The sequence below is a fragment of the Schistocerca americana genome, chromosome 6 (assembly GCF_021461395.2).
Source record: "Schistocerca americana isolate TAMUIC-IGC-003095 chromosome 6, iqSchAmer2.1, whole genome shotgun sequence".
Classification (NCBI taxonomy): Eukaryota; Metazoa; Arthropoda; class Insecta; order Orthoptera; family Acrididae; genus Schistocerca; species Schistocerca americana.
Window position 1 is genome coordinate 151,715,611 of NC_060124.1, and position 20,198 is coordinate 151,735,808.

Below are 20,198 nucleotides of genomic sequence, written 5' to 3' on the forward strand. Positions count from 1 at the left end.
ATGATGTACCACGAAGTTAAGCTGCCAGAGCAATAGCCAAAAGCAAACTGCAGGAGGTAACAGAGAAGAAGGATGAACCTCGTACTGGTGGTCAATGGAGTCATTGAAGGAGGCACAGATGGGTGGCCTTTCGGCAGCTTCTGCATGGAGACTCTCTACCGGGCTAGCCTTAAAGCCACCAGTGGACAAATGGATGCCGCAATGGATTTTATTTAAACAGCACAAGTGATCAGTACAAACAAAGGACGGTGGTCTGATCCACTCCCGAGGAAGTATCGCTGAGGACACACGGGACATTGAGGAACTGGGTACAGCAGGTTGCCAGCTAATACATGTGCGAGGACCAAGAACGTTTTCTATCAAGCATGAGGCCGGATAATTTCACAGTTCCAGTGAACGGAAGAGCAACAGGCCCAATATGTAAAGATGGCAGAAGAAACCCATTGCAGCGACAGAAATTCATAAGAACGGTTTTGTCAGTGGAAAAGCGACAGCCAGTGTTAATGCCCCATGAGTAAAGCTATTGGGACATCGCTGAAGACACCCCTCAAGGAAACATGTCGGTGGAGAACTGTAATAGACTCCAAAGTCAGCAATGAAAATGGAACAGGGGATGCCTGGTGGGAGACAGGGCATAACAGGACTAATGGCGACAGGACAGAGTACGGCATTCAGGATGGTGTCCTGAGGCACCCCGTTTTCCTGCATGAAGGTGTCTGACGAGGCAGAACCCACATGTATCTTGAAGACTCTATCTTTTAAAAATTCTTGAAGGAAATGGGACAGGCAGCCACGGAAGACGCGCATATAAAGAGTATGGAGGATCATCCCAGCGTCTAAGAAATGTGCAATCTGCTCTGATGCGATTTTATGTATGAAGGAGAAAGGGCTTGCCCACAAGACAAAGCTGCTTCAACATCTGAATGTGAACACCATCCGCCCCTGGGGCAAAAGACTGGGAGGACGTGAGAGCATGATCTAGCTCCCACATAGTAAGGGCACCATTGTAGCATTCACGATTCTGAGAAGAGAAGAATATCAACTGAACCTCCTCCACTTGTTTCTGATGGAGGAAGGCAGAGTATTGGTGGGTGGAGCTTGAAAGTGGGTGGAGCTCGAAATCTCCGCAAAATAGCAGCACAAGATGTTGGAGATAGCAACAGGGTCCACAATGACATCATATGCTAAGTTCAGGCTGGAAATTTGGGAATGGACCATGGTCCCAGGCAACAGTTGAAGGTTGGCCCACATGACAGAAGAAGAAGTGGAACTGTTAAAAGAACTTGTAAATAAAATCCAGCTACCTTTTTTGCCACCTCGAAGACTGCGATGACACTTCGCACGCAACTGTTTATAGTGAGAGCAGTTCGCCATTGTAGGATGACTGTTAAAAAATGCATGCTTCAATCCACCAAAGGACTGGGACACGGTGCGGTAAAGGTGAAGCGTGAGGAATGGAATGTTCTGCGGCAGTAAGAATAACTTTTAAGGTATTCTACCTGCTCATCACAACTGGGGAAATTTGGTTGTTGAATGTTGCCAGGGAGGAATTCATAGCTTTCTTTGGTCTTTAGTAAAAGCACTACTCTATCAAATGTGAGAAAAATAGTGCGTATAGGAACTGAGGATGCATCAACCTTTTTCATCACCCGGTGGACTGCAGTGACACACTGATCACAGTGGTAAGTTTGAATTTCTCCCTCGGTCAGACCATCAATTAGGCTAGTGTAAATAATGCCACATTAAGAATACAGTGTTCGATAGGCCTCAACACGAACAGGAGAGCCATGGAGAAGAGTCGCTGCGAGCTGCTGTTGGGCTTGAGAGTCACAATTAGTCTCCAAAAGCAAAGTGCCTTTGCATAAAAGAGAGCAGGATTTCACAGCACCTGCAATTGCATCAACACCTTTCTGAATAATAAACAGATTAACTGCAGTAAAGGACTGACCGTCTTTAGTACATGATGTCATGACGAACCAAGGTGCAGCTGGCAGAGTCTTTTAAATCTTTAGCCTCATTCCATTTATGTTTAGTAAACGTAGACTGAGATGCGAGTAAATTCCCGGGGGTGGGGAGTGAGGGGTGGGAGATGGGGGGTGGAGGCGGTGGCCGCGGGCCAACAAAAATGGCGGGTGTGGGGGAGGGGGACGGGTCAATGGACCGCCAGGAAGAGCAGCGAGGGTGGGCAAACAAGGAGGGGGTGCAGGCAAACGAGGATGGGTGGGGAGGGGGGCGAACAGCGAGTGGGCAAACAAAGAGTGGGATGGGAGAGGACAAACAGGGAGTGGGGCAAGAGAATACAAACAGGGAATGGGGCAGGAGAATACAAACAGGGAGTGGGAAGGCAAACAGGGTGGGGGCGGGAGAAGAAAAACCAGGAGGGGAGAGGGAAAGACAACCAGCAAGGGGGCAGGAGAAAACAAACAGGGAGGGGTGGGTGTGGAGGAGATTGGCAGATATAGGAGGAGTAAGAGGCAGACAGAGGAGCGGGGGGTGGGGGGGGGGGGGAGGTGGACTAGAGATGGGAGGTGATGGAGATTTGTGCACTATGTGTCAAGCATGTTGCAATAGTTTAGTTGAACTTTGTAGCTAGTTTTCAGTTTCACATTAGATTGATTGTGTCAGATGAATTTAATGAGTGAGTAACAGACCAGATGCAAATTTGGGCTCAGTTGTGTGTTCATAAAATTGAAGCTGTCCTGATCAGAGCACTGGAGGTCACAGAGGTGGTTCAGTCTTGGTACTATGTAGCCAGACAACAGACAGTTATGACGGTACGTACGAACACTCAAGAACATGTTGAGCGAGTGTGGTGATAAGAAATTGCACGAAAATTTGAAGCAATTTGTGAATTTCTGTTATGAATTAAATATGTGCTTCTATGAAAATCTTTTTGCTAACATTATTTCACCCAGAACTTTACTCACAAAATTTATTTATCTGGGATGGAATATTTAATCCCCTTACAACTGTTTTGAAGACTAAACATTAAATGATAAGTATGTAAATGGAAATCTACAGAAAAAAAGATTACTTATTTGGTATTCTACACAACTCAAATATTTTTCATCAGAAATGATTGCACATCTTTCCATTGACTACATTCTTTAAATGTTACATTTGTTCAATAGCATAATTCATGCTGTAAACTAAACTTATTGGTATGAAAGTAATGTTAACCAGATTATCAGACAGGCACCTTTCATGATTTTTTTGTAAATAGTTATAAATGAATTTTTACATTTATTTTGGCTTTGGTAGTTTAATAGTTTATTATTATTATCTTCTTTCCTTTCCCAGACCTTAGGTCTGGTTAAAAATGGAAAGTGACGCGGACCTTCATCAAGCGTGACTTCCTTTTAACTGTATGGTATATGTTACATTGCATTTAGGAACTTTCGGGTAATTGAACATGTATCAATAATTACAGATTTCTGAAGTTGTATATATAAGTTTGGATGTAGCTGTATTGCATTGATGTACTGGTGGATATTGTGTGGTATGACTCCTGTAGTTGATAGTATAATTGGTATAATATCAACTTTATCCTGATGCCACATGTCCTTGACTTTCTCAGCCAGTTGGATGTATTTTTCAATTTTTTCTCCTGTTTTCTTTTGTATATTTGTTGTATTGGGTATGGATATTTCAATTAGTTGTGTTAATTTCTTCTTATTATTGGTGAGTATGATGTCAGGTTTGTTATGTGGTGTTGTTTTATCTGTTATAATGGTTCTGTTCCAGTATAATTTGTATTCATCATTCTCCAGTACATTTTGTGGTGCATACTTGTATGTGGGAACGTGTTGTTTTATAAGTTTATGTTGTAAGGCAAGTTGTTGATGTATTATTTTTGCTACATTGTCATGTCTTCTGGGGTATTCTGTATTTGCTAGTACTGTACATCCGCTTGTGATGTGATCTACTGTTTCTATTTGTTGTTTGCAAAGTCTGCATTTATCTGTTGTGGTATTGGGATCTTTAATAATATGCTTGCTGTAATATCTGGTGTTTATTGTTTGATCCTGTATTGCAATCATGAATCCTCCTGTCTCACTGTATATATTGCCTTTTCTTAGCCATGTGTTGGATGCGTCTTGATCGATGTGTGGCTGTGTTAGATGATATGGGTGCTTGCCATGTAGTGTTTTCTTTTTCCAATTTACTTTCATCGTATCTGTTGATGTTATGTGATCTAAAGGGTTGTAGGAGTGGTTATGAAATTGCAGTGGTGTAGCCGATGTATTTATATGAGTGATTGCTTTGTGTATTTTGCTAGTTTCTGCTAGATCTAGAAATAATTTTCTTAAATTGTCTACCTGTCCATAATGTAAGTTTTTTATGTCGATACATCCCCTCCTCCTTCCTTTCTGCTTAATGTGAATCCTTCTGTTGCTGAATGTATGTGATGTGTCCTCTATTTGTGACATTGTGATCGTGTAAGTGTATTGAGTGCTTCTAGGTCTGTGTTACTCCATTTCACTACTCCAAATGAGTAGGTCAATATTGGTATAGCACATGTATTTATAGCTTTTGTCTTGTTTCTTGCTGTCAATTCTGTTTTCAGTATTTTTGTTAGTCTTTGTCTATATTTTTCTTTTAGTTCTTCTTTAATGTTTGTATCATCTATTCCTATTTTTTGTCTGTATCCTAGATATTTATGGGCATCTGTTTTTCCATTGCTTCTATGCAGTCGCTGTGGTTATCCAATATGTAATCTTCTTGTTTAGTGTGTTTTCCCTTGACTATGCTATTTTTCTTACATTTGTCTGTTCCAAAAGCCATATTTATATCATTGCTGAATACTTCTGTAATTGTAATCTTTAGTAATTGGTTGAGTTGTTGATTTGTTGCTGCCAGTAGTTTTAGATCATCCATGTATAGCAAATGTGTGATTTTGTGTGGGTATGTTCCAGTAATATTGTATCCATAATTTGTATTATTCAGCATGTTGGATAGTGGGTTCAGAGCAAGGCAGAACCAGAAAGGACTTAATGAATCTCCTTGGTATATTCCATGCTTAATCTGTATTAGCTGCGATGTGATATTATTTGAATTTGTTTGGATATTAAGTGTGGTTTTCCAATTTTTCATTACTATGTTTAGGAACTGTATCAATTTAGGATCTACTTTGTATACTTCCAATATTTGTAGTAACAATGAATGGGCTACACTATCAAAAGCTTTTTGGTAATCAATGTACACATAGTGTAGCGACCTTTGTTTAGTTTTAGCTTCGTATGTCACCTCTGCATCTATTATCAGTTGCTCTTTACATCCTCGTGCTCCTTTGCAAAAGCCTTTTTGCTCTTCATTTAAAATTTTGTTCTGTGTTGTATGTGTCATTAATTTCTGTGTAATGACTGAAATTAATATTTTGTATATTGTTGGTAGGCATGTTATGGGGCAATAATATTTAACTGGGTTTGCTGTGTCTGCTTGATCTTTAGGTTTCAGATACGTTATTCCATGTGTAAGTGTATCAGGGAATGTGTATGGGTCTGCAATGTAACTGTTAAATAATTTAGTTTGATGTGAATGTGTTGAGGTGAACTTTAGCCAGAAATTTGCTATTTTATCTTTTCCAGGGGCTTTCCAATTGTGAGTAGAATTAATTGCTTGGGTGACTTCATGTTGCAAAATTGTCACTTCAGGCATTTGTGGTATCATCTTGCATGTGTCTGTTTCTGCTTGTATCCACCATGCATGCCTGTTATGTTGTACCGGGTTTGACCATATGTTGCTCCAGAAGTGTTCCATGTGCTTTGTGTTTGGTGGATTGTCTATTTTAATGTATGTGTTATCTATTGTCTGGTAAAATTTCTTTTGGTTTGTGTTGAATGTTTGGTTTTGTTTCCTTCTATTTTCACTTTTTTTGTATCTTCTAAGTCATTTGGCCAATGCTCGTAATTTCTGCTTCTTTTCATCTAATTGCTCTATTGTTTCTTGTTGTGAGATTTTACCTAACCTTTTTCGTTTTTTTTCTGACATTGCATTTCTTATAAATTGTGTTAACTGTCCGATGTCTTTTCTCAGTTTTTCTATTCTGATCTGTAGCCTGTGTTGCCATGCTGGTTTTGTGGGTTTCTTCTGTGTGTGGGTTGGTTCTGATCTCTGCCGAGTGTGTATATTTAGTGTAGTGAGTGCTCCTATATAAACCAGTAGTTGTAACTCTTCCATAGTTGTGTTTTCATTTATTTTGTTGTGTATGATTGAGTTGATAGTTGTTGTTGTTGTTTCGATTTGTGGGTTATTTGGCGGTCTATGCAAGAATGGTCTAATGTCTGTATTTGTGTCTTTGTATTCTATATATGTCAGCTGAAACTTTTCTTCTATATCTAACATGTGTGTCACTTCGTGTTCTATTTGTGCTTGTTCTGGTGGCTGTCTTAAGATTTCGTTTCCCTCTGATTGTTTAATTGATGCGTGTTGTTCTTTGTTTGTTTGCTCTGAGATGTTTGAGTCCATTACTGTATTTTCTTCTTCTACTGATTCCACATTATTTTGTTGTAGTATTTATTGTACTTGTTGTTTGATGTTTTCTAATTCTGACTGGGGTATCCTGTTATTTTTTATTACTACACAGATCTGATCAGCCCATCGTCGTTCTGTTAAAAATTTTAATTCTGGGTATCTGGTAATAAATGCTGTGTATACTTGTGATCTGTATCCAGTTGTATTGGTTCCTAGGTTTGTTGCTTGGTAATAACAGAACATGAGGTGTCGGTTAACTTCATCTGACCATCTCATGCTCTGTCTTTGTTTTCCTTCTAGGGTGGTTGCAGGAAGCATATCCTGCAAAACACCTCTATTTGGATTTAAATCATTTTCCAGCTGGCTAGCAGTGTCGTTACCATTGTGGGCGGGCATAGGGTTCAAGCATCGTCCCCGACCATGGCGGCGCTTGTCCGAAGCTTCGTTAGTTCTGTCCTGAACCAACTAATCACACTAAAAGGGGGGTTGGCCCTATTAGTGGTTTGTTCATTTCGTCGCCTTTTACGACTGGCAGAACATACTGGAGGCTTATTCTTTATTATTATTAATGTCATTTGTTCCTTCTAAACACTTCAGATTTTTTCATTTATTTATTATTTTTATTTCAATGTTCTTATCTGCCAGGCAGCTGTGTCCTGTTCAAAAATTTTGCTATCGATTTCATTCATACAATAATTTGGTAGGGGGTGACAGCAGTCCCTTAAACATAATAAATTGTTACACATGTGAGTGAAGATATATTTTAAGCTACAATTGTAACAGGGGGATGTTACATCAGGCAAGGGATGCTAAAAGGTGTTCTGAGAGCATGGTCAATTCACTCTATGTTTGGTAGTCATGAGAGCAACATCTCTTGCATATAATTGTAACAGTAGTGCGCAGTGCTCATGGAACGTTTACTTCAATCACAGCTATTACTCAGATATTTAACAGTCTTATTTTTAAAAACATAGGAGAATGTAATAAGTTGACAATGATAACAGTGAAAACAACAATTAATCTTATTCATTAGATGTGCCAATTTGTAGATTTATACAGTAGGCAATTTAGTGTCTCTCTAGCCCTAATACATGGGCATGCCACATAGCTAAAATTTTAGCAGTTAGTTTACCATCCAACACAACCAAACTTTTGCTCAGGATTACATCAAAGAACCAAATTGTCCCGCAAACTATTAGGTATAGATTCTCATCAGATCACTTCGGCAAAAATAAATAATAAGCTACAATATGTAGAATTGAAGCAATCAGATAATATACATAAATCACTCGCATGCTACCCTCTTTTGAAATTATCATACAGTAGGTGGTAGAAGCTACATGATTTTAAATCAACAAAACTAAAAGCACAATGTTAGATTTGGTAAGTTGCTGCTTTAATAGTTCAGAAGTGAAGCATTTTTTAATATTACTTCTAAAATATAAAAATCCTAATGCATTGAAATTTAGCTTGCTGAATAATACTACGTGGTACACTGAGATATAAAAAATAATGAACTTACTAAAATGCTTTGACATTTGCTATATTGTCAGCAAAATTCAGCTTCCGCAGTAGTTTGCAAAAACATACAGCAGAAAACTACTATCTTAGAACAGATGACACTATCATCTGTCTATCCAGGGTCCAACAACAACATATTATTCATTCAAACGAAATCAAGTGAAGGGGAATAACAAAAAAAATGTAAACTGTGACATGTTGACTTGCAGTATCAACAATTAAATGGAGGAGATTAATAATATCTGTCAGTTGCACGTATTAAGTAAATTTTACTGGCAAAAACATTACTCTGAAGTCACTTTTTTATGAGTGTGAATTCTGTATATAAATGGGAATAAACTTTGGCGTACCTGTACATATTATCTCCTTTAAGTTCATCTGCACTGAAGAATGCAGCAAGACAGTCATGCAAACTGATTGTGGGACCCCAAAACCAGCTTCGTACCCATTCCCAGATCCAGGATACCCAACCCTTTGAGGAAAAAAAAGAAATCACAACTTTACATATGATGTCAATGTGGAACAGTGCCATTGAATTCATTAAACTCTGCAACCACCATTCTACTTACATTATTAATTCTTTAAATTCTATTTTCTTTAGGAATTACAATGATATATAGAAATACATATCCCTCTTCTAAACTTACAAGCATGTATTTCATACCAGTGTTCACAAGTCACATATTGACAGAAAATATGAGGCAGAAATACAAGCTGTAGTGAAACATAAAATAAAGAAAGGTAGAAAGAAAAGACTGCTGATAAATATTGTGTAGAGCCTGTTAAAATTACCAATATTCTTGAAAAAGAACAATGTACCTCAAAATCGCTTTTTTGTAACCTTAAAAATTCCCTAATATAACATTTTAGAATCACTCTCTACTAGAAACAGTGCTAAACCATACTGGATCAACTGGATGAAATATTTCACCAGGGATGCAACTATATGTTGGCATGAACACACTACCTACCACCGTCTAATGCTCATCCAATCTCCAAAACACTGTCTCCACCTGCATAGCAACACCGATAACCTTTCCTATCATATAGTTAATAACAGAGAAGCTGACCTCAATGAAAATCCTGCTGTACGAGTGAGGCAATCAATAATGGCAAGACCTACTACATTATAAGGAGAAAAGTCAGTGCCTTATTTCACTCAGTATAGATCTGGTTGTCCTTTTCTCCAATGTTTTCACCACATGTATTTTTTATTTTAATTAACTTTTCCTTTCCCCTCATTTCTAGCTTTTAAGAAACACCGGTACATTATTTATTATTTTATAACTTCACATGTTTTATATTTCTTCCTGCTGATTACTTTATTGGCACTTAATTCATTTTAAAGACCACCACCACATTTCACATTTTGTCTTGTGATACTATTCCTTCACAGGAAATTGTCCTCCCATTTGATAGAAAGATTTTATATTTCTTAGTCCTTTTGGCTTAAAACCCATTCACACGAGACATAATTGGATGCACCAACAGGTGAAATCACCGTCAAACAGTAGTGTTTTCAAAATTAATGGCATGTCGATTTACATCACTTCTGTCATCCAAGTACTGCACTGAGACAGTGAGGTTGTGAGATACCAACTGTGGTATAAAAGGCTTGAATATACATTCAGAATTAAGGAACTGGCAATGCAAGTTTATTAATCGACAAAGCAAACTTCATAATCGTTGTTCTTGAAAAGTTTTGCACAGTAACTTGCTGAAAAGTGAAATAACATAGAAAGTTCCATCCAAACATTTTAAGACATCGACATTTATTTGTTAGCAAAAATACATACAAACAAAAAAAGTAGCAAATATTTATAAGGCAATACACTTAGAGGCTGCTTACTACGAGGGCAGTTCAATAAGTAATGCAACACATTTTTTTTCTGAAACAGGGGTTGTCTTATTCAGCATTGAAATACACCAGGTTATTCCCCAATCTTTTAGCTACACAACACTATTTTTCAACGTAATCTCCATTCAATGCTACGGCCTTACGCCACCTTGAAATGAGGGCCTGTATGCCTGCACGGTACCATTCCACTGGTCGATGTCAGAGCCAACGTCGCACTGCATCAATAACTTCTTCATCATCCGCGTAGTGCCTCCCACGGATTGCATCCTTCATTGGGCCAAACATATGGAAATCCGACGGTGCGAGATCGGGGCTGTAGGGTGCATGAGGAAGAACAGTCCACTGAAGTTTTGTGAGCTCCTCTCGGGTGCGAAGACTTGTGTGAGGTCTTGCGTTGTCATGAAGAAGGAGAAGTTCATTCAGATTTTTGTGCCTACGAACACGCTGAAATCGTTTCTTCAATTTCTGAAGAGTAGCACAATACACTTCAGAGTTGATCGTTTGACCATGGGGAAGGACATCGAAAAGAATAACCCCTTCAGCGTCCCAGAAGACTGTAACCATGACTTTATCGGCTGAGGGTATGGCTTTAAACTTTTTCTTGGTAGGGGAGGGGTGTGGCGCCACTCCATTGATTGCCGTTTTGTTTCAGGTTCGAAGTGATGAACCCATGTTTCATCGCCTGTAACAATCTTTGACAAGAAATTGTCACCCTCAGCCACATGACGAGCAAGCAATTCCGCACAGATGGTTCTCCTTTGCTCTTTATGGTGTTCGGTTAGACAACGAGGGACCCAGCGGGAACAAACCTTTGAATATCCCAACTGGTGAACAATTGTGACAGCACTACCAACAGAGATGTCAACTTGAGCACTGAGTTGTTTGATGGTGATCCGTCGATCATCTCGAACGAGTGTGTTCGCACGCTCTGCCATTGCAGGAGTCACAGCTGTGCACGGTCGGCCCGCACGCGGGAGATCAGACAGTCTTCCTTGACCTTGCGGCGATGATGACACACGCTTTGCCCAACGACTCACCGTGCTTTTGTCCACTGCCAGATCACCGTAGACATTCTGCAAGCGCCTATGAATATCTGAGATGCCCTGGTTTTCCGCCAAAAGAAACTCGATCACTGCCCGTTGTTTGCAACGCACATCCGTTACAGACGCCACCTGTCGGAAGTCAATGAAACTATACGAGACGAAGCGGGAATGTTTGAAAATATTCCACACGAAATTTCCGGTTTTTTCAACCAAAATTGGCCGAGAAAAAAAATGTGTTGCATTACTTATTGAACTGCCCTCGTATATTCACTGTGGTTTTTATTTTCTTTTGAAGTACCAGTTAACAATTTTTCTCCTTCAATAGAGGTGAACTGCACTGTTGAAATAGGTCATTTAATGAAGTCTGTTTCATCAATTCATGTTCTTACTTACACACAGTTAGACTTTTTCTCTGGCCAATTATTGTAAAACTGAAATCATTTTACACATTTAGATATTTGGCCCCTATTGGGGAATAACTATCAATGGAGGAAAAAAATATCAAAGTCATCTTGTAACATTGGCATTGCTCACAGAAATGCAAAGTCACAATATTCACTATGATGAGTGACCACAATGAAAATAGGTTAACTTCCAATGTCAGCAGACAATGACACCATCTCTCCTACCAATGTCAATGTTCATGTCTAAACTTACTTCCTGAAAAATCTTGGCCTAGATGAATTACTATTAAATTTATCTATGAGATAATCATCCACGGAGATACAGACCATTAGTTTGATTGGCTTGATTCCCATTCATTGTTTGCATACCGTATTGTAGAAATTACAGAAGCAGAAGAAAAGAATGGTGAAACCTCGTTTGCAATACAAAACTGTTCCGAAGTGAAAAGACTGCAAGAGTTAACTGAAGAAGATTGCAATGATTTCAAAGTGCTTAGTTCGGGTTCATCAGATGATTACATACCCGAAAAGAGCATGGATTCCTCGTCATCACCATCACCATCACCATCACCATCTCCGAGGCCAAAGAAAAGGAGAGCTGCAGTTCAACAGAAACTGCAACTATCTTTAGAAAACCTCAGTAAGCTAAATGATAATCCGTGGATCTTGTTTAACATTTCAAATACAAATTTCTTAGTCACAAATTATTTGACAAACAAAATACATATACTGGGACTATCGTTTGAATATGATTGTGTGTACGCATTTTCTTAGTGGTCCTCAATTACATTGTGATTTATTTCTTCTCCTAACTGCGATGTTACTAAAATAACAACACATGTGCATTTCAACAGAGCTAGGGCCACATTTATTGTCTTTGGGTGAAGCAGTACATTTTGTCGTAATTATCGCACGTCATAATTTTTTAAAATACAATGGGACTGTAAGATTCACAGTTGACTAATGTGGTATATTATGCTAGATAAGGCACTAATGTCAGTAATATAATTTTCTCCTTTCCAGGTAATGTCACAAAGGAGATACAATACGGAAATCCACGTTCACTGACAAATCAGCTATTCAGTCCTGATTCTTCAATTTGTGTGGGCAAAGGTTTTACAATGTTAATGAACATGCAACAGGAAGAAGTTAATCCAGTGACCGTTGAGTCTAATGATCAAGAACATGAGCAATCTGACAGAGGAAATGAAGTTGGTAAGGAAAATAAAATGTGAAAAAGAAGTAAGAACACTGGCAAGTGGAAAAAGAACATAAGAAAAATGAATAGGCAGTCAGGAAAGGCGTACAAATCAACTGGTAATAAAGAAGTACCAGCCAGATCATTTAAGTACAAGGATTGTTCCAAATGCCCGAGAAAGTGTAGCGAGAACATCAACGAGACTGAAGGGAGACAGATGTTCCAATGATTCTGGATGATGAAAGATTTAGAAAAGCAGCGACAGTATTTAGCTCCACTTATTAAGGTGGTACCTAAAGCAAGGTCACGTTCTGCAGGTGCGCAGTCTCGAAGAAGTGTCACAAAGAAGTACGTTCTCCTGAAAAATGGTAGTGAAGTTCGTGTGTTTAGGGTTTTTCCTTAGCATTTTTAATATATCAGAAACATTTGTGCGCTATATACAGAAGAAAAGGGACAGCAGCAACATGATTCTGTCTGCTAACAAGAGGGGGTCATCATTGTCCAGGTATACGGAGATCAGACAAGGCAAGGGAGAGAATAAGGAACCATATAAAATCATTTCCTACCATTCCATCGCATTACTGCCGACAGAGCACTGTGCGACAGTTCTTACCAGGAGATTTGAATATACACATAATGCACGAATTATATAAGAAACGTTGCAAAGAGGAACAGGTTACTGCTGAAAAATATTGGCTTTACAGAGAAATATTCAATACAGAGTTTAACTTAGGCTTTCATGTACCAAAAAAAGATGTATGTGACCACTGCTATCGCTTTCAAAATCTCTCTGAAGAAAATCAAGAGGCAGAGAAAGACCAGCACTCAGAACATCTAAAGAGAAAGGAGGCTCTCACAGTATACAATACTGTTACCAGGAAAGCTAGAAATTACATGTGGCATGAAGGTGTGGCTACACTCGGCTCAATTGAAGTAGCATCATGTGTATTTCAAGAACTCCAGAAGATTGCAGATGGCCGTCCAGTTGTTTTGTTCTCAGACACTTGTGGTGGACAGAACCTAAATGTCAACATGAGTACCATGTTCCTTCATGCTGTCCAAACACTGAACATCCTGGTGATACAGCAGTGCTTCTTTGAGCCTGGCCACTCTTTAATGGAGTGTGATTCAGTCCATGCCCATATAGAGAGGGCTGCAAAAAATGTTAATATTTATGACCCTTTGGGGCGGTATACAGTTGTTCAAACTGCTACAAAACAAAGACTATGAAGTCATTGAAATGGACCAGAAGGACTTTTTGGATTTTGGTGCTTTGCAGAAGGAAAAGTTTAAGAATACTAAAATTGACAGTGAAGGAAATCAAGTGCAATGGCTGAAAGTGACGCAACTTCAATATCGCAAAAGTGATGTTAATCACATCTTTTTCAAGCATTTCCATAATCAACAATTCAGAAGTTTGCCAGTTTCCAGAAAATCACGAAATTCCGATACAATCTTCCAGTTGGAACCGAAATACCATGGAGCACTGAAACTTCAGGAAGAGAAGGTAAAAGACCTCCTGGATCTATGCCGCAGTGGCATTATCAGGGAACAGTACCACGCATTTTACAAGAGTCTTCAAGAAGAAATAGCTGGAGATTCATACTGTGGTGGCAACAGTTGTGATGAAGTTAGCTAGAAAGGGAACATTCATTGGTGATGTAAGTACAAATTCCGCTCATATGTTTTTACTTTTACTGTACCCTATCTGTTTTAGTGAGTAAATCACCTTTGTATGTTATATTTTGGCAAATCAAATGCATATCTCCAAAGTGTAAAACCTCTATGTAGATTTATTCACTTAGGATCATAAAGACGTATCTCCTTAGCACTATATTAAAAATTAATAGTGGTAGTCCAGTAAGAACCATTTTTATAAATATATTATCATCTGACAGATTTTTAAGTGTATGTATGTGTAGTGTAGAAATTTTTCAATAAAGTTTGTATTAGTCACTGAAAAACGAAATGTACTTCTTAAAATATCATTTTTTAACCTCCTGTAAAGTAGCTAAAATGGAGTTATGTTCCTCTGATCCTCATACGACGACACGGTCTTCCGATATCATAAGATGAATACTGGAAGAAAATTCCTCAGGTAGAGGAATTATACTGCAGCTCCAAGATCAAAGTGCTGGAAAATTGACAGTGGTCTGAAAGTTCTGCTAGGAAAGTCACATTATTATCATACATGCAGGGTCAACAGACACTGGGTTTACTCCTCCAAGTAAACTAATATTTAAAGGCTTCACAGTTGATTTATATGGATTACCACAGTGAGATGACATACACTGTATTTCTTAAGAGTTATACAAATGGACGAGAGCTCCTTTATTTATTCCATTTTGTGACATGATTGGATTATCTTCGATGTTTAAAAATAAAACTGAACCCTCTGTTCCAGTAAAAAAGAAATTTTGTTTCTCTATGATTCTTTTGAATTAATAAATATTAATGTATGTAATACGACCATTTTATTCGACACTGATTATGGGCCCAGAAATGCTAAAAAAAGAAAACAGAAAAGTGAGTTAGTATCAATGATCCAATCTAAAACTCACAAACATAGCAAAGACGAGATATTTGGCTAAAACAACAGAATATTTTTGCACGACACATTTGGAAAACTTAATTGGTGCCGATCTGTGTTTGTGAATTTCATGGGAAAGAAAACGTTTTCTTTTAATAAAAGTAGAGAGATTTGTAAAATATAAGAGAGCATTGAGAAACTAAACGGAGTTAATTATGCATCCTGGGTGCATCAAATGAAAATGATTCTGATAAGATTCTAATTTGTGGGCTGTAACTGAACCTGCCAAGACAGAACCTGGTGAAGCTGCATTAGTTGTTGTTGAAGAGGCATATATAACACGTCAATGAAAAGCGCTAGCAGAAACTGTAGTTTCCATATGGGACAAGCAGCAAATGCATACACAAAATTTGACAAACCAAAAACAGTGTGGGAAGAACCTCAAAAATGATATGCCCCAGAGGATAGCAAATTCTGCACTGTGCAACTAAGACAAAAATTATATTCACCAAAAATGAAGAACTGTGAATCTATGGAAAATTATCTAGGACTGAAACAAAACTGAGGTAGATCTAGTGAAAATTGGTGATGAACCTGAGGATCAAGATTGTAACATTCTTCTTATTTTGGACGGCATTTTATTTATTTTCTAAATTTTAAATTTTATTGGCATGCAGCAGCTTGCAGAAGTAATTCACTCCCTTAATCAGCATTGCAGAATGCAACAGCATCAAACGAGATGCTGTTTCCCATGGAGATTTCAGTAACAGATGGACCATGGCGCAGTAGTGGGTCACTGGAATGAGAAGAGGTAGTCAGTGATGAGAAGGAATCGTGCCTCGTGATCCATATATGGGGGAACCGCATACATTTACACTCGTAACTGAGGATTTTCTTTGTTAAATAATAGTTATCATAGTCCACTCTTTTGACACATCAAATACTTGGAGGAGCCTTTGTGTCATGAGAGTTTTAATAAGACACTAACACTCTGCAGTATACTAGTCAAATCAACAATGAAACTAATATTATTAAACTACCAATAACGTACAAATAATTATGAAGCATGCAAAAGATTCGGCTGCATGCCAATCTCACCAGTCGGTGACAGGATGTTCTCAGAGTCAGCTCATTTGTGATAGTTTATGAGTGGGTGTAATCCGAGTCTGTTCTCTGTACTAGTCTTCTTAGCCATGCTCTCGGCTGTCAGTAACTTTATGTGAAAAATTGTTTCAGTTACTTCACTGAAAACTGTTTTATGATGCTCGCTAATAAATGCATCTTTTTGGTATCATGGAACTTATTTCAAGCTGATTAGCTACCAACACTTCAATTTATCACAGGTTACCTGCTTGCATCTGCTAAAGAATTCAATCTGCTACAAGAACTGATTCGATGGACATCGAAAATGAGAGATTTACAGAAAAGAAGTAGCAGGTAATCCTACATGTCAATTAATTAAGGTAGTCTAGGAAAGGATTAATGTAACTTGCACGGTCTCAAATGGGAAGCCGTGATCAGTGGTACCGTATGTTGCCTATACTGCTTTCTACAGACTCTGTCCTAAATTGAAAAACTTTTATGGAAGTATAATTTTGTAGGAAAATTCTGGTAGAAAGTAAATACTTTCTGAGTAAAGGAGATCTTTAAAAACTAGGCAACCTTTCTTTCTTTCTTTCTTTCTTTTTTGTGCATGCCTGTCAACGACTCAATGCTTCTTGTCTTTGGTGAGTCATCTCGTTTACTCCAAAAGTATTTATAAACTTTTATGGAGGTTAGGTGCAACAATGGCATCTTGCAGAATCTAGTAATTACTATTTTCAAGGACTTGCAGATGAATGGGAAGCTTTAGTTACAGTTTTGTTTAATTGTGATATTAAGGCACTGAAAATGCCATTTACAGAATAAGATGACATAGGAAAAGAACAAATGAAGAAAGAAAGAACATGGAAAGGTACTTCCGTTTGCTGCAGCTGCCGCAAAGTTGATCACATGTTCAGAGACCATCCTGAGAAGGTGAAATTTGAACGACAGTGAAGATATGAGGTGCTGTTAGTATGAGTGCTTCCTGTGTCACAGTTACACTGAATAGTGACAGCAGGATAGTGGGTTCCGGGGCAATTCATAACATGGTTCTAAATGAAAATTATTTTTGAGCTGTTGATAAAAATATTTTAGTTGAAATCATAACTTCAGCTGATGGCATACCATGGGGAAAGGTGCAGTAAGTGCAAAGATAATTAACAATAAAGGTTTGGCTAAAGAATTTTAAGCTTAAAATTCCTCTCTTGTACCCAAGATCAACCACGAAATCTTATCTGTAAGGCAGCTCACCGCAAACGACGGAAAGGTTACTTTCGGTAAAGAAGATTATAAGATCTACGTTGAATCTAGAAGATTGTGAATTCTAGGAACTGTATGTTCAAACCATTTTTGAATGGCAAATGTTCAAATGAAAATATACATCAGAAAGAATTTGCCAGACTGTGCAATGAAGGTGTATTAACATTTCCAAGTACTGAAGATTAAATATGAAGTGAAAGAATATTCGAGCACTGCAGAGGAATTTTATGATTTATCAGATAAGGAGGAAACTTTGGATAAAACTGAAGGTAATACAGGAAAGTGCAGAAACTCCATGAGAACTTTGCAGGGTAAGAAAGGATATAACAAAAAGGTTTAAGCAAGTGTCAGTGAACGACACGTCATTCCAACTGAAGAACAAGAAATGAACTTTGTGTGAGGAAGGAACAATATCAAACCATTAAGCACTTAATCCTGATGAGGTAGCGAAATGGATAGTTGCAATCAGTGCAAACATTAACTTCTTGAAGAATCATGATGTTTGTAAATTGGTCATCCACCATCTGGTGTAATTCCTGTAAAGAACAGATGGGTATTTAAGAAGAAGAAAACAGATCAGAAGCAAATTTTTAAAGCTTGTTTAGCTGCAAAAGACTTTAGCCAAGTAGAAGGTGTAGACTATAACAAGATTTATTCTTCTGTTTTAAATTTCGAAACGATTTGTCAATTGATAGCAGACTGCATTGAGAAAAATTGCCCTACTGATCAGTACAGTGCAAAGAGTGCATATCTGCACAGCAAATTAAAGAAAAATGCATAAATGCTCCAGCCAGAAAATTTTATCAAGAAAGGCCAAGAAAGTTTTGTTTACAAGTTAAACAAGTCAATATATAGACTGAAACAAAGCAGTAGATGCTACAATTATGATTTACATAAATCACTAGAAAAACTGGGATTAATTCGATATTATGCTCCTTCAAAACCAAGCACACAGGCATGGTGTCACCCAAGTTAGGAGTGAAGACGGAATTATTAGTATTTCTCAGATGCAGGACATTAATCACACATTCGACAGACTGCGACTTAAAAATGCTACGGGAGCTGAGAGACTGATGAAAATGAAATCAAATTTCCTTGATGAGAAGGGTGATGATGAACTTAAAACTAAAGAGCTTATTGGTAGATCCCATCACCTCTTACAGATAACTTGGCCAGACATAGTTTTTCAGTGATAATGTTGTCACAATGTGTTCAAAATTTAACATGAATAACTGGAATGCAACGAAAGGGGTACTACGATATGTGAAGGAAACAGGGCAATACAAACTTACATATTATCCCATTGGACAAATACTTAAGCATTTACTGAGGCTGATTGGGCTACTCGTGTAGATGATCACAAAAGTATTGCCAGACTTTTGATAATACTGGCAGGATTTATGATGTACTGGAAGAGTATGAAACAAGCTGCTGCTGCACTGGGCACAATAAAAGCAAAATAGGTGTCAATGGCAGCCTGTGCTAGAGATATGGTACAGATGAGAGAGTTACTGAAGAGCCTTGACCTGAAAAGACTTATAGTAGAGTCAACATCTGTGCATACCATAGCTATAAATAGAAGAAGATAGCTAAACAAGATGGGCACCAAGTAATTAGATTGCCACCATATCAGAGTCTTCTGCATACAGTGATCGAAAGTATCACGATTTCTGCATAGGCAGATGGTGTAAAGCATACATAAAAATTACAGGCAGACTTTTATCAACAAGAAATTAGTAGGAACTGTACTATGGATCATTTCATAACAAACCTGTCAGACAGCGAAGATTATAGTACCTATTTATTAGCCTGAAGTATTAAATTCATTATCGCCTGGTCTGTATGGCTGTTTAGCATGTAGTTGCATTACATGTTATTAGTAACTATGAATCAGCCTTTGAAACAGTGATTATGCAGTTTTATAGTTTATTTGTGTAAAGTCAAATAGCGATCGCCAGTAGCTATTGTGTGAGTGTAAATGAAAATAATTTCTCACATGTCACAAAGCTGGTATTTTTGATGTTGTTGTGACTTGACAAACTGAGCAAGTACAAGACTATTTAGATGAGTAGTTCACAAGGTTGACTTGAAAATTTACTCATATAGCACATGTACCAGTTGGTTATAATTAAAGTACAGCTACTCACATATGTCTAGTATGGGCTGTAATTACCATATGGCAGCAAAACATTGTACATATAATAAAGTGTAAATGCGGAACTGATTTTTGCTGGAAAAAAATTAGTTCCAATTTTGGCAATCACATGCAAATCTGGTGCTGTGAATGCAAGAAAGATGAATAGAAATGTTCTAACACAATTTGTTCGACATAAGCACTGGAGATGTCAAAAAGATGATGCACCTGTAAAACAACGTGATCAACAGTTGCTCGTAGCAGTTCCGGTGGAATCAGAGCACTGTGTTCCTGTATACTGGCTTTCAGATCAGGTAAGAATGAACATGTCCCTGGCAAATGCATCCTTCTAGATATTCCCCAGAGCCAAAAGTATCATGGATTCAGATCAGTTGATGTTGCACGCTATGCATGTGGAAGTACTTCTGGAGATTTGAAGTATGCATTAAGCAGATCTTTTACTAGGCGAATGACATGAGGTGTTGCCCCATCTTTCATGAAAACAGTAGTTTCCACACAGTTGCGCTATTCCAGAGCAGGAATTGCATACTGTACAAGAGGGTTTTGATAACATGCAAATGTTGTGATAGACCTAACAGGCACTCTGGGTGTATTTTCTTCAAAGAAGAGCAGATCGAGAATAAAGGTGCTTGTGAATCCACACCGCACAGTCACATACAGCAAGTGCAATGG

General features: G+C 38.1%; 1 protein-coding gene across 1 annotated transcript in view; it reads right to left on the reverse strand.

Annotated features, from left to right (window-relative positions):
* Positions 1 to 20,198, reverse strand: part of LOC124619525 (ubiquitin carboxyl-terminal hydrolase 20) — a 181,515-nt gene that overhangs the window by 104,240 nt on the left and 57,077 nt on the right. The window contains exon 10 of the mRNA XM_047145972.1: positions 8,346 to 8,467. Within this exon, the coding sequence (XP_047001928.1) occupies positions 8,346 to 8,467 (122 nt within the window). The remainder of the gene's footprint in view (positions 1 to 8,345; positions 8,468 to 20,198) is intronic.